This window comes from Rhopilema esculentum, chromosome 7 (assembly GCF_057945365.1).
Source record: "Rhopilema esculentum isolate cy_ngs chromosome 7, ASM5794536v1, whole genome shotgun sequence".
NCBI classification, from domain to species: Eukaryota; Metazoa; Cnidaria; class Scyphozoa; order Rhizostomeae; family Rhizostomatidae; genus Rhopilema; species Rhopilema esculentum.
The window spans coordinates 182,710-198,774 of NC_142821.1; the positions used below are offsets into that span (position 1 = coordinate 182,710).

Sequence of the window (16,065 nt, forward strand, 5' to 3'; positions counted from 1 at the left end):
GGTCGTTTTTTAATCCAAAAGAAAAGCATAGGAAGCAAACAGCTTCTAGAGCTCTTCATAATTGTCCAGACACTACTTTTTCATAGCTAAAACCTCGCGAATATGCCGTCTCGAAAATGCATACTTTGGCTGAACACAGACTGTCGTCACTTTTCATTTGTGTCCGTTTGATACCGTTTTGTGATGTAATTTGTCACATCACATTGATAAAATTTATTTCGTCAAAAAGTTTTCTCAATCGCCATTGACTATAAACCTTTTCTCCTTTATCGTGATCTGTGCAAAGGCCCCTAATAGTTTTTTCATTTCATGATTTTTTGATAATCGAAGAAGCGCTATATCAGGCTTTACGAAATTGGGGGCTGTAAAACAATCATGTGATCAGGGCGTGGTACGCATAACGTGGTACGCAAGTAAATGTTTTCTAGAAATCATAAATGTATAAGATGACAACCATTTGTATGTAGTTGGTTTTTGCTTTGCTACAAAGAACATTGACTTTAGCGTAAAGGGCTTCTTCCATTTTCAGGTGTACACCTTTGTTTGACGTTGTCCTGCGAATTTTGTCTGCTTACATGGATGCATCTCGAGCTTTTCTCGCGCATCATCTGCAGTCCCATCCGCTCCCTCCTGTTAATAGGACTATCCAGTCATCCAGCAACTCAGAAATTGAAAGAGAGGAACTGAAAAGTGCTCTAATCTCCGCACAGGAAAGTGCTATAGTGCAAATTTTGTTGGAAATGTGTTTGCTTACCGAAGAAGAAAGGAAGGTACCAAATTTTTAATACCGTCCATGCTTCTTAACTTCTAAAATAATTCAAATATGATTGTTCTTAAAATCTTTAAGATGGGACGGATGTATTACTTGGAGTGCTAGATGGCTGAATTTTCCGAAAACAAATTTTCTTCCCCTGCTTTGGATAGGAGATACATCTCATAGAAGTTTCTATTGAGCGTAGATAGATTGTCCATTGCCTACGTCACCCATTTCAGTACTTTATAACCATATACCCACAACTAGATATATAATAAATATCATAGCTCTGAAATTTTCGATCTTATATCCTGCCATTTTATAATCTGAAAGATGTCTGACGAAAAGCTTTAGTATGCTTCAAGATGTTCACTTTTTTTAAAGGCGTTTTAAATATGTGCCACAAAATAATTGCTCGAGAATCGAATATTTTTTAATAACTGTAAGCAGAAGATTTCTTGACGCAAGAAGTCAATCGAAGACGTGACGCAGGAAGCAGTTTGAGTTTAGTTGTGTTTGCACCTTGAAAAAATTAAGGAAGGAGAGGACAGAGCAGAATCAGATGGAAGCCAAGGCAAGCTGTAAAACTGGACATGCAGTTGCTTTCAAAGAACAAAGAGATGAGGCAAAATTTGTGGAACTTGTCAACAAGAAATCAACAGAGTAATGAAACCAAGAGAGGCCAAATCTTGGAAATCAAAATTTTTACCAAAAAGTGCTGAACGAATTAATGAACGCATCCAAGGAAGTTGTTTCTTAGGTAGTTACTATGGCAATAAAGCAGTGGGACTGAAACCTTGATAGATTTTGCATTAATGAAACAGTGCACATTTAGAAGGTAAAGTAGCTGAATACGAAGTAAGTGCTAAGCAGCACAGGAGCATCTGCAGCCGACAGGTTAGTGATAAGGAGAATCTAAAAAGGATTAAGCCGTAACTTATGTACACGAAAATAAGAAATATATTCAACGGCTGCATGAAAATTAGCATTTCAAGCTGCATTGAAGGAGAGAAGCGGCAAATTTGTTGATACAAGCAAAATACTGAAAAGATGGAAAGAGTGTGCTGCTGATTGTGCACTTTCGACGATAAATGGGGTGAAAATCCTAATATCACCTGAACTTAAAGCTTAACTATTCTACAAGTTAGGAAGATATAGCGAAAACAATAAAAGGAGGGGCAAGGTTTTCTAGAAAAAGGTATATCTCTAGAAAAAGCTGCTATGTCACTTTTGAGTGAAACAAGTCACTACTGCTGCAGTCACATGATGACGGAAATGTCCTGCTACGATGCTTGTGGCTCAGTTGATTAGCAGCGAAGGAAGGACGGGAACTTCAGAAATGAAATGCTATTCAGGTTGGAAGCAGCGGGAATATGGTTTCTGTGACAGATGCTAAAAGTTTCCTAGACCGGTAAGATGACGAACCAACATGTAAAGTCCGTACATGGAGGAGTCCAAGGAGCAAATGAATCCAAGGAGGAAATGAATGAATCCAAGGAGAAAATAAAAATGGGAAGCTTTATCTATTATTGCAATAACTGAAGGAAAAGATCACGAGGAGTCAGCGTACCATGCTCTTAGATTGGCTGGAAAAATATAATGCGGTTACGAGAGGAGTGTGCAAACGATAAAAAGGATGTGCCAAAGAAGAGAAGAAAACCGTCTGGTAGCCAACGTCAGTTTTCCTAGAGGGCACCTTGACTGATTTAACTAAATCAGAATATAATTCTTGTCGTGCTTGCGATGGATGCCACTTTTTAGCACCTTTCATACATTATTATCTTAAGTTTCTCTTTTTAAATTTCTTTCAGCTATCAAGCACAGGGATTATGTGTACAATCCGAGAAATTCAGTGTCGCGTATGTTGTTTTCTGCACCAAGTCTTCATTACGGATCCAAACATGGTGAAACTGGTACATTTTCAGGTGAGCATGCAATCCCCGTACCTGCCATTCTCTTGATAAAAAAAACAGTGCACTTCCTGGTCCTGTCCCTTATTTATCACAGTCATACACTTGTTTTTAAGAATATTTGACATAGTCAAGACTTAAAATGTTCTTCCATATTTGAAGAAAGCCTTTAAAAATGCCTATTATGTTATTGATTTTAAATGACATAAAACATATATGTTCTTGAATGACATCAACTAACCATCTCCACCCATTTCCTTTCTTTAGATGTTTATAACTTTGCCTTTTTGTAAAGCGGCGTGTTTTTATAAGCCATGTTCATTTGTAACCGAATAACTGAACATCAAACTGTTTTGGACAAAAGAAAATGCATGTTTTTTGCTTATTGGGAAACAATAAAACAAAAATATGAGGGTGGAGGCAGTAGCCTTCGATCGCTGTAAAGGATCCATTTTCTTTCTCACTTCTGAAGTTGAGTAATTGCCACCGAAATTTCGCTTTTGGAGTACGCACACAAATCCGCACATCTTAGATCCATACAGATCCGATCCCGTGTAAACGCATCTTTAATTTTTGTTCTTCTGTTTTTATAGGGATACCCACCCGACCTGCTTTCGGTAACTGTTGCTGGTGTCCCATCTATGCACATATGCCTTGACTTTATTCCTGAACTCCTTAACATGCCTCAGTTGGAAAAACAGGTGAAACTCGTTAAACCTCTAGTCACTCATTAAACCTTATAGAATTATTTCATTCATTCCTCGTAGGTATAGAGCACGACTTTAAATAGGTATTAGCTTCAAGCTGAACGTTAAGTTACTGAACGCTTGTGTTACCCAAGATGTGACGGGTGTATCAAAGATCTTTAAAAGAACAACAAGTCTTTTCATTGAAATAGGGAGTCAGTTGCTCTAATGTTAGTCTCTTCAAGCTGCTATATCGTCGTTCTGTCTATTTTTTACACCCAGGTCCAAATCCCAATCAGAATAGTTTTGTGTTTTTTCAGACTGCTTTGGTGAATGCTAAAAAGATGTGATAAATGCATTGTTTTTATCGAAGTTCTTGCCAATCCACTTTTATTATTTCGCTGAGAACGACATATTAAAAAGACGGTGTCATTTGCGGTATTGAGAACCGTACCAAACGGAAGAATCTTTTTAAATATAGATTTTCGCTGCAATTTAATTTTCCACTGCCGCAGAATCCACACAGATTATGGTCAATTTACTCTAGCCTTCATCACTTTGTTTACACACGACGGTATCATAATTTTCAGCCTGTTTTAGAACGTCGTGTTATGCGTTCTCATCCTTCTTTAGAAATAGCTAACATTGCTGCATTCGTATTTATTTCGGTCTCGATTTATACACATCCAAGCATGGTGACATTTCGGCTTAGGTTATCTAATTAGTGCCCAAGGGAAAAAGCAGTCTTTTATAGAACTATTTTTAGACAACCACGGTTTGAACACGGATTGAGCCTCGCTTCCAGCTTAAGCTACGTGTTCAATTTCCTGTTCAGAGACGGGGTTACAAGTAACATTTTCGAAGCAAAGTCAAATAGCCTCTCTTTTGGTGCAATAACCAGTATGTTCAAGCTTATTGGGATAGCTGTTTTTGTGTGCTCTTACATGTCTTGACCTTTCATTTGACGTGTTGTTGTTGTCCGTCTGTTTCAAATCAGTGTAATTTCTGCCCAAATTGTTCCATCAAGTTTAGGAAATGTACCTAGCTTCCTGTCTTATGTTTGCTTGAATTAGGCAGACGTGCTTTAATACGTTTTAGACGTATTTTTGCTCCCTATCATGTCCACTGCTTTGTATCATTGATTGATTTGGCCCTTTTCACTGTTTTTTTCGTCTCCAATATGCTTTCTTCATTTTCTATTTAATAGTTTATTCTATTTTTTTTATTTTGCTTGAATCTTTAAAAGTGTTTTCATTTTAAGCCCCCTACCAGAACTTGCTGCCTTCTATATAGCCGGTTAAGGACAACAGGAACGGGAGTTGTGTTTTTGAAGTATTGCGAATACTTTCTTATACAACGTATTTTTGATAATAGCGGATATTTATTTAAAACCGTTATTGGCATGCACAAATGCATACAAACTGACATAGATATCTACTGGAAATGTGCAGCCTTTTGTCTGGTGAACGACTAGTTTTATCAACGATACGCCAATTCTTTTATTCTTCTTGTTGTACAGTCAAGTAATTACTGTGCTTAAGCAGTTATTTCGATTGCTTATTTCACAAAGCGATTGTAGCCCTTTAAGTAAAGTGAATGCTGTTCTTGAGACGGCAAGGAATCTAGATTAGCGTCGTAAGTCCTAATCCTGTATCTAAAAAATTGCTAATACGGTTGTTAGTTTATCAAAATTCCTTCGGTTTTCCTATTGAATTATGATTTTGACATGATCCTATGGAGGCCTGTAACACACGTTGATGATGAGAGATTTATCTGGGAGGGTCATGCTGAACGCAGCCGTAGACCAGAGCAGACCCTCCTTTTTTTGTAACTAAAACTACAATCAATGCATCGTTCCCTTTAACTGGGCCTAGCTCGTGTTGTCAGGCTTTTCACTGTTTTTAAAGCTTAAAACCACTTTGTAAATATTTGAAGCCATCGATTATACTTTTTCTGCAGCTGTTTGCCGTGCAACTGCTTTCTTTCCTGGCGTTGCAGTACCCAATCCCAAAGTGTCTTAGTGTTGCCAAACATGCTGTTAACAGACTCACTTCACTTTGTGCTGCTCTGCCTGCCAGAACGAGGCGGCGCTTTTTCTTGCCCGTCTTGCCTTGCTTAGTGCGGTTTTCCAATGCCTTTCCGCCGTTGCGACAAGATGCGACCGAGCTGCTGATCATTCTTGGTAACCTCGCATACACTCAACTTAATAAAGACACTTCCGCTAGTCTCCGTAAGTTTTATTTACTATACTTCGCAATCAAATATTTTTATTGTATTAGCAGCTGCCACCGGTATTCCCAACTTCCTTGCTATATTCTGACTTTAATAGCAATTATTTTGTATGCTTATTTTTTATGCAAGGGATTTTGACGTAAAAGATCGTACAATGCCGTCTAATCTCAAAATCACCAGCTTCCGATGCTATAACGGTTTCTGGACCGGTCACGACAGAGTTTAGCGCAGTATTTAATCATATCTCGCAAAGTATTTAAGTCAAATAAAAACTATTTCCCGCATTAATTCAAAGTTATTGCTCACTTGCCGCTTGCTAGCCGTTCTGTGTACAAACACAATTTTTACCGTAGAATACATGACGTGCTCTGAACAAGACACGTGACTGAAATTCAAGTAATTGTCCCCCCTGCAATTTTGCTTTAATACCGTCGTCGTAAGAGAAACTCGACTAGCAGAATTAACACTAATTCAATTGTGGTAGAATATTATAATTACCGGAGCATAGTTTTTGGCACAGATTTTCTCAATTGCTGCATTGTGTCTATGATCTTGATGTACATTGTTGGGGATTTTTCAATTTCCACTGGTTCCTTGATTCTAAATGGTAAACTGGCGGTTGAAAACATTTATTGTATCAAAGAGACTATTAAACACATTTCTAATATTAGCAAATTAACGTCAACAAAGGTGAAGGCTGTGAAACTCTCATAAACAAAGCTTGTTTTTTGCCCCAAGTCTCATCAATTTCTTTCAGCTCAACTCTTTCTCTCCTTTGAATTCGTGCCTCGAACTTAACCTGTTATTGTTTAGGGATAACCGTAAGATACTTTGTGGTTTGTTCGTCTGGGTGTTGTTAACCAGACTTATAAATGTATTTTCACTGTTTTTCATTCAATGGGTATTTTTTCATTGTCATATGAGTTGACCAGGGCTTTTAAAAACATTCGAACCAAAGACGAGATTTATTTGCTAAACACATAAGAGAGAGTTTCTTACATACTCAGGATTTTCTGCTTGAAGCAAGGTGGCCTATTGTACGAGACTTGTCTTTGAGATTCACTTTCCGCAAAGTCTGTTGCAAATTGCAATCTTTTTTTAAATTTTTAAGTTATTGTTTAAATATTTTCCCATTTGCTGGAACCGTTGATACAAGTATTTTTCTGATACTCGTTTCTTTTTCAACAGGAATCCGAAGATTGTTTGGAAATCCGTCGGTTCCCTGTGACGAAGGTGTCGAAGACGTAGCCTTGCAGAATGATGAACTAGATTCGTATTCGGAAACGAACGCAACGGGTCTGTTAGCAGATGATAGGTTAGAAGATCTGGGCCTGAGATGTGACGAGAAGATGTTTCTGCAAATTGAGAAGACATTCAGAGAGATTGCAGGGGCAAGTATAATAAGCACAATGTTTTTCGACGAGCAGAGACGTTCATGACAGATTGCTGCTGATTTTCGTCATTTTTAAGATAACCACTCGATCTGCTCCGTGAAGACGAAGATTGTAATAGAGACATCCGATGTAGCAGGACCTGTGCTTCCGCCTTTGTACCCAAGTTTCTTCTATTTTCTGCGGAAAAATACCTTCATCCTTCGGTTTTATCAGCAAATACCCATAAAAACAATCTGGATCCATGGTGAGGCAGACTGTGAAACTGAAAAGGAATGGCGCATGATGGACCCTATGAACAGGGAATCATTTACTATTGCGTTTGAATTATTTCTTGTTGAAAGTGGCTTCATGTGAGCATGCATGTCTTTGATTTTATTCAAGCTGCAGGCAAGGTGGGTGTTTAAAATGTGTTCCTGGCCAGTTTTTCCAGTCATATAGTCACGAACGTAGCAGGTGAAATGACATATGACACACCTGTGTAACGGACACTGGCCATCCCTGTCTTACCTGTCATATGCGATTAGGCTTAAATCAGAGGCCTTGACGATCATTTGGATGTCGATTGTTGTCTTATGTAAATTTCCATGACACCAGTTGCTATGCTTGTAGTTTGAAGAAACATTTAAAAATAGACTGCGATTGATTCTATTAACATCAAAACGCGATTAACTCTACGGCTCTCTGATTCTATAGACATTGTAATTTTCAAAGAATATCTAGGTCAGCGTGATCTATATTTTTCAGTGAGATTAATGTTGTCCGATAACTATCTGTGGCACCTAATGGCTTCGACCTCGAGTTTTATCAAGAATACTTGTGCTTTTTTAAAGTATCATATTGTAGGAAATGGTAGTTTAGATATCATGTTTCCGTGCAGCTGCTGCGTTTTACACCAGTAGAAAAGGGAATTAGAAATGAAAATAACAATGTGACTCCACTTTACTCTACTTTACCTATCATTCGATAACAAAACCCGGTTGGTTGGTTTAGTCTAGTCGTTTTCAATGAGTGGACTTTTTATTTTTCCAGATATTGTTTGCTGTAGACAATTCCTATTCTAGTTATAAGTAAGACGTTTGAAGTGAATTCAACTGGGATTTGAGTTTTAATCAAATTTTAGTTGGTTAGTTTTTTGATAAGTTTTCCATAATCTTGAATTTCTACCTTTGGTTATGCACCAGACTCGTGCCTGTCACTGAATCAAGTTCTTGAAAACCTCGAACGAGACAATCTACCCCTGAAAGAGGCAGCCTGCCTAACCGTTGTATTATCCAAGATTTCTTCGAACTTTTTGCAATGTCTCGAACTCTTGCAAATTGTTGTTATACTTGGCCATGATATCTGCCAGCAGTTGTTCCCAACATTTATTTGTAATTTTGGTCTTTCAGCTCAATTCATCCTTCGAAATGGCAAATGAGAAGGGCTTACACCCACCTTTGATGAATCCCTTCGTTGATCTCATTTGTATCTCTGCAGACCATTCTGATCTTCCCGCTTACCCCAGCCTATTTCTTTTTGCATTGCATTATTTGCTGTAGAAAAATGATCTGCATATTACGTGCTTAATGTCTCGCTTGCTTGTATATTGTTTTGAAGATATGTTCTTTCTTCTGAATCTTCTCTTCGCGCTATAAGTTGGCAAACAAACAAATAACAAATATCCCTGTAGTTGTTATGAGGTTTGAAATATAGCGATTTGCGTCTTGGCACTGGATCAATAGCACCATAACTTGTTTCCTAAGGAGCCCTTTACATGAGACCCGAAATGAAGTCATGCCCGTGTCATAGGCGTTTCGGTATCCTTATGCATTTCTATCCGGGTACACAACGCGTGACAATTTTGTTTATACAAAAATGTACCCAAGCCTTTAAAAAAAGGGAACTGAAACGAATGGCGGAATTTAGCTTGTGAACCGGTCCCGGTACACAAACGCATGGCAATTTTGTTTATACAAAAATGTACCCAAGCCTTTAAAAAATAGGGAACCGAAACGAATGGTGGAATTTAGCATGCAAAACGGTCCGGGTACACAAACGCGTGACAATTTTGTTTATACAAAAATGTACCCAAGCCTTTAAAAAAATAGGGAACTGAAACGAATGGCGAATTTAGCTTGTGAACCGGTCTGGATAATTTTTTCGGAATGTAAAGAACAATCGAACTATTTTTAACAAGAGGGTACTAATAAGAAGCGGTGCTGTGATTCCCCTTGTTAGGTTTATGCAAAAAAGTACAACAATAATGGCGACTCCAAAGTTTGCTTGATTGACAGTTTGCTAAACTGAAGACTCTTGGTAGAGCAACTGAAGACTGTTCTAAAACAGTTTCAAGAGCAGTTTGCTAAAAATACCCTGGAAACTCCCTGCTCATTGAAACGCTGATGCAAAGATTGTTGTCGGTTTTATTTGTCCATGCTTCTCTGTAATGGTCATACAGACAATAATGGGATGAATCATTTTATGTGACAGCACCGGGGGGGGGGGGGCAGGTTAGGGAGGGGCGACTGGATTAGGATATGACATATTTTGTCGCTTACCAATAAACGTAGGGGCCCAATGGCTATGTATGCAGAAGAAGTCCGGCAAGTATAATGTGCTAGCATTGTTACAAGTTTTGGTCAACAGAAAATTTTTGAGGTAATTTAAGCATCTACGGCGGCGATGTAGCTTTAGACGGCAGCTTGCGGCTTTTAGCATTCTATAGTTGCATTCATCTCAAAAGACGAATTTAATGTTTATTTTGGATTCGAGAGTTCATTTCAATTTGAAAAAGAAATCCATAGAAACTGTAATAATCAAAGAATAATCTGTAACAGCAAATTTTGTTATTTTAGATCCAACACTTTTGCTATAATATATAATTAAAGGGTATTTCGCCGAAGGTGTTCCGAAATTGACTCCAAGAAAGTAATTTCTTGAGAGATTCATTTTGCAATACAGGTTCGTGCAAATGCCCTTGAAAATCAACATTGATTTTGGTAAAAAAGATGTTGGCTAAGATAATTTTAAAAACTTCATATTAGTGACCTGTATTGCGTTGACCTCTTATAACAACGGGTAACGAAGGTGCAGCGAAACGATTCTAGGAGTTTCTCAACATCATGGCTAGTTGACATAACGTCTATCTAGCCACTAGTTCATTGACGACAAAACAGCTAATTGCAGTCCAACCAATGATGAGAGAGAAGGTAGGTGGAAATTGTCAGGGTTATCGGGCCTCAATCCATTGAATAGAAAACCTTAATTCCACAATGGCCGTTTTTTCCACTGTACAAGGACACAACCAATAAATTGTTGGTGCTGCAGCTGTGCCAACTTCTCTTTTGGCATGTCAACATCATTTCGTAGCCGCAACTAATAGAAAGCGGGGCGCTAGTTACAGGAAAATGGGGATTCTTCGCATAAAATTCTGTTACGGAAATCGTGGAAAACGGTTTCTTACTTACTTACCTACTTACTTGCTTACCTACCTACTTACTTGCTTACTTACTTACTTACTTACTTACTTACTTACCTACTTACTTACTTACTTACTTACTTACTTACTTACTTACTTACTTACTTACTTACTTACTAATTTAAGGATCCCCCACAACTCCTATATGTACTCATTCTTCGTACATAATAAGGTAGGTATCCCTTCGCTGTGTACGAAGAATACAGGTACTGTTTAGATGCTGTTGTAGACAGACAGTTATGGTGTACACATCAAGCTAAACAGCTGTTGCCAGTTATAGATGATTTTCTCTGCATGCTTTGTATTTGTCTCAGGCATTGACTATGTCTCAGGGCACTCAGGCAAACCCCCCCCCCCCAGCCAGAGAAGTTGTAGCCTTGCAAAGCGTACATCCCTTGACTTTTCATGTGCTATAGTCGGCGTTCTTTTGATTAATCAATTTTCTGCTGGTTATTTGTCAGTTGGTTAAGCTATTAGCCCGAGTTCCAGATTAGATACGTTGGTTGTGAAAATCTGTGAAGTCAAAATCATAAAAGTTGGATAATCTGGCTTTATTTTAGTGTTATTTAGACTTTTACGGTATTGCCTGGACGCTCTCGGGATTGTGCTTGGACGTTCATTAGAGGCATTGAGCCATCGTAAGTAGGCCTTCTCTATAGGGGGTCATTTGGTTTCGGCGTGATTGCTGCTGTTTCGTGTGATACTTGCTTCCGTTGTTGATAACTTGCTATTGATGAAAATTGCTTTGTCGATCAGTACGAGGTGAGTTCATGTGACCAGTTCCAGGTCAACCAATAGCATCGCAGTCATGAAAATCATGACTCAGCGGATTTTGGCACTTAGGGTATACCCAATCCATTTTATCATGACTCAATGTCTTTAAGTAGTGTGCTTGTGAACGCAACTTCAAGGTAGGAGCACAGGGCCCTGATATGCAAAGAAAAACAATGGCATTATTTACAATAGCAATACATTTTTACCAATCATTATTTTTATTGCCGCTATATCCGTGTTAAAAATTACACGATGCCACAAAGGGTCGATTATTTCTGCTAAAAGCTGTCCCAACTTCCCTTCTGGTAATGAGACAATAGTTTTGTGGATCGTTGGCTTGCTGATGACGTTGAGTCATCATCATTTTGTGCAGGGGCGCAGTGGGAGTTAACTTTTTGGGGGGGCAAAGCTGAAAATTTTCCGATAAAACTATGATTTTTCCGACAAATTTTTTCTCAATACATTCCTTGAAGATTACCCTTGCTGCATATACTGCAACACTTGATACTACAATATCACGAATGGATCTGGAAATCGTTAACGAATGGATCGTTCGTTATACACCTTCAAGTTCAACAATAGCCTTTATTCTAACAAAACTTACCAAATATAAATCGCTATGAACAAAACTGCAACTAGTTATAAATTTACACCCTACAAGTCTTCTCGCTATACTAGACAATAAACTGTCAAGTTAGTGTTTATAGCTGTTTATAGCAAAAAGTTTTTGGCAAGTTTTAAGTCGCATCATAATTACTTTGCATTTATTTATGCTAAACCTTAAATAGATATAACGCGTCCAAAAGAATAGTTTTCTTTTAACTGAATTTATATAAACTGTTACTCAAGCAGCATCTTTCTCAAAAGAGGTGTGGCAGCATACAAATCGACGATGTCACCATAGTCTATCGACTGTAAAATATCACTTTCGACGTTGATTGGTCATCAGAGAGGAAAGGAGGTCTTGTCCCATCGTTGACCGTAGCCGATTTTTTTACAATCCACAGCTTTGAAAAAGCTCTTTCATAGTTTGTTGAACCTATTGGCAAAGTGACGAGAACCTTGTAAAGAAGGACCAGCTGTGGAAAGGCACTTTGCAGGTTATACTTATCATCAACTGAAGAACTGAATGGAACTGAAAAGTTTTCTCTTTCTCCTGCAGCCGGGAGAGGGTTGCTCTTTTCTCTAACTTTCCAAAATTTATGGTAATTATTGGCGAAAGAGCTGTACCCATCTCCTAATTTTGAATTACACTGTACAGAACTGCCTTTCAATTGTTTTTTGAAAACATTCAGGGTTGAGTAAGGCAAAATCTGTCAAAATTGCCTTATGAGACGTGAATCTTGTATTCATTGAGCTGATAGCTGTATCTACTATCACGATGATATACGGATTCCCTATTTCCCTCTAATTCATCTATGCAATTTTCCCCTGGCATCTTTTTCTTTCTGCGTATTCGTCGCTCGACAAAATTTTCCTCTTCTAAGTCATGGCGAAAATAATAACTTTTTGCGTCTTCTACAAAACCAGCGAATTCATTTCGAAATGAACTGAGTTGAATTTTAACTGTCGGAAATGGGAGTTTATAAAATAACTGAGACCAGAGCGTTAATTTCCTTTACAAATTTCAGCAATGCGATGATTCCGAAAAATACTCTAATGAAAATAAGCAAGAAGGGTTGATCATGCACTATTTCATGACAGGTTTAAAAAAATATGCGACCTTTTAGACAGGATCGATGAAAACCTTACATTTTGTCTAATATTTCAAATTTTCCGACAAACGTTGGATTTTCCGACAATCCGACAAAATTTTTGCCAGGGGGGGCGGCTGCCCCCCCTGCCCCCCCCCAGCCACTGCGCCCCTGATTTTGTGGCCGCAAGCAATAGAAATCGGCACACTAATCAAAGTGAAACGACAAGCCTTGCATAGCAAAAAAGGTACGGAAAAGCGTCTATATATATATGTATGCGTTCCCCTCGACCCATCTCGTAGTGTACTCATTCTTCGTACGCAAAAAGTAATGCGTTTAGATCGGTGTATCGTACACAAATTGATGTCAAAATTGATCTATATTTGGCGGAGCAAATGTCTGCTTCTTTTGAATTGCTGGTTTGTGTCAACATCAGATTGTGTCTTCACTTAAAAGCAAGGCCTCTGGTCATTAATGCACGTGGCCAATTCTCAGTTTTGTTAAATGAAAGTGCAGAAGTGTTTACTTTTCATTGGAAAAATATATTAGTTTTCAAGTGTGCATCTGTATTTCTGCTAATGTCACACCTCCAATTATTCTGAATAAAAGAAATGTATGAGGTAATTTATATCTTGTCGCTTGCTGGTAGCAAGAAACCATTTAATTACGATGTTTTCAAGTCGTTTGTTTTGCGCGGAGTCTTAGTCAAAACGGGTACGTACATTAATTTTTATTCAGAACTCTTCTACGTGCTATCAATAATTATTCAGACTGGCCTTTGAATGGCCTCAATAAAAATTTGTTAAAACATGGTTTGAATACCTGAGCGAGGAATGGGATTGGAAAATGTTTTCGCATCAAAGCAATAAAGAGAAATGGTGCCGTATTGAGGTTGTCTGTTCGCCAACCAGAGTTGTCTTCTGCGTTCATTCAGCCATTTGCCAGCAAGTAGAACTTTCTTACTGTATTTCGCAATTTTCAAACTGTATTTGCCTTGCTTTTTTACCAAAATCTTAAAATATAATCTACCAGATAGCATTTAGTCTCTGTTTTTACATGAATTACAGTACTCCTTTTTCACCATGACAATGAGTATCTTCCTTAACTTGAAAACGACTCCAGCTGTCTTTTGGGTAGGATTTCTTTATCTCAAGGAACAAGCTACATGCGAAAGACCTTCGAAATTAAGCTTTCTTTGATCCATTGACCGTGAAAATGTTATCTTTGAGGAAACACAGGGGTAAATAAGGCCTGCAGCAGTGCACATGCTTTTGGCTAAAAGAAACGGTATACATTTAGTAAAGAACATCTAATTGAGCCTAGTTTTTGTTCTAAACAAGACACGTCACCATTCAAGACGTGACGGGGGTTAAACCAAGCATTATGCATACAAAGGGGGTTGAACCCAAGCATTTAGATCAGGCGCCGCGGAGTAGGGGAGACTAGGGGCTATAGCCACCCCCCTTTTTGCTCAAAATGCAAAAATTTACCAGTGAATCACCAGTGAAGCCACTAATCACCAGACATATATTTTATTTCAACCCGACATGGGAACGGTTCATGATAGACACGTGGAACAAGAAATTGCATTCAATCTTGCTTTAAACATGAGGCACTTTTATGAATTGTGCACCCTCGAATTTGTTCCGATTAAGCATAATCGATATAAATGAGCTGTGTGACAAACAACCCATGTGACAAATGCAGCTAAGAGAAAAGTCAACAATTACCTGAAATGACAGCTTAAAATGGATTACTAAAGTAAGGAACATTTGAAAGACCTTAATTATTGTTAAATACTGAAGACGATACAAATAAAACATGAAAAACAGACTCACAAAATTGATTGAGCCAATGCATCTGAATTTCTAATAACAACCCCGACCCGATTCGAATGTTGATATCATTGATACCAAATTGCAAATTCACCAACTTTGAATATAATGTTACTTGTAATAAATAATCTTTAAAAAAGATCGAACTGGAATTAAATTTAACACTCGTGGAAAGAAGAGAAGCTCGAGATTTTGTAAAAATGCCAATTATGACTAACTCCTTTTTGATAATTGTTAAATGAAGCTTTTCAACAAATTTCTAATATCAACACCGACCGATTTCAATGTGTGTGCGTAAAGTTCAATTTTCGCCTGTAGGCTACAATAGAGGAAAGAAGTTCGACTTTTTGGTGAAGTTCAAGATGTAGACACTTTTGATATAAACAAAACAACATACAGTACAGCTAATAAAATAAATTTAATGATCGACATCTTAAGATAAAACAATTACCTCTTTTAAAGAATATTTGTCTCATTTGATGAACAAGATGTAATAAAAAGGATTAATTAGAAATAAATGATGATGAAGATAAACCTTTAATGAGTGTTCCGGATTATCTGCTTTGTCTCTCGTTCCATTGAATAGCCTTCGCTATTTCGGATATCTTAAATGCCAAATACATTAAAAAATTAAACCCTTTTCATTCAATTCTTGTACTAGTTGCATCTGTTATTGAAATGGTAGCCAAAAAACAATCTAAAATGCCAAAAAGAATTCCCTTTTGGCGGAATTTCTTTTCAGGTCTTTAGAAACCGAAGAAATTTGATAATGGATAATAACTGTACGATGACTGCACTAAGCATTATGAATTCACTTAAACGACTTGATAACTAACTAACTATAAACCGAGCTTTAAGAGAAGATGAAGGCTAGAATACCATCGCTAGAATATCTATCATTCAAATACTAATTTAGAAGTAGTCAATCTTCTTTATTTCTTTGTATTTTGAAACAATGTGTGAAAATGCTTTCAAGTTTCCCAAAGCTTTTTGGACTGACCAGAATTTTTGTGTTATGGGATGAAAAACTGTAGATGACAGTATGCTTTTGTCGCTTTTTTATCAACTGGTTTAGACCTATTTCAAGCTTTGGAATAGCAATTAGTGAATTGATAAAACGCCATACACTGTATCCTTGACAACGTGGTGTTTTCGCACTTGCTCGACACTTTGATTGATACGCAAACCGGTAAATAAACTTGGTGACGCAATACAGCAGGTGCGTGTAGGTCATTGACATTGCTGTTACACGAAAGTTCCTTTCAAAAGTACTTTTGAACTGCCAATATCTTTATACCTGCAAAGGTAGACTGAAGTTAGACGCGTATT

General features: G+C 37.7%; 1 protein-coding gene across 2 annotated transcripts in view; it reads left to right on the top strand.

The window, feature by feature from the left end:
* LOC135683744 (integrator complex subunit 2-like) overlaps window positions 1-8,420 on the top strand; it is a 29,515-nt gene extending 21,095 nt beyond the window's left edge. For both annotated transcript variants that reach the window (XM_065199092.2, XM_089109188.1), the window contains exons 16-20: window positions 530-770; window positions 2,566-2,679; window positions 3,258-3,365; window positions 5,310-5,580; window positions 6,771-8,420. In XM_065199092.2, the coding sequence (XP_065055164.2) occupies window positions 530-770; window positions 2,566-2,679; window positions 3,258-3,365; window positions 5,310-5,580; window positions 6,771-7,021 (985 nt within the window). In that variant the 3' untranslated portion in view covers window positions 7,022-8,420. The remainder of the gene's footprint in view (window positions 1-529; window positions 771-2,565; window positions 2,680-3,257; window positions 3,366-5,309; window positions 5,581-6,770) is intronic.
* The last annotated feature ends 7,645 nt before the right edge of the window (window positions 8,421-16,065 follow it).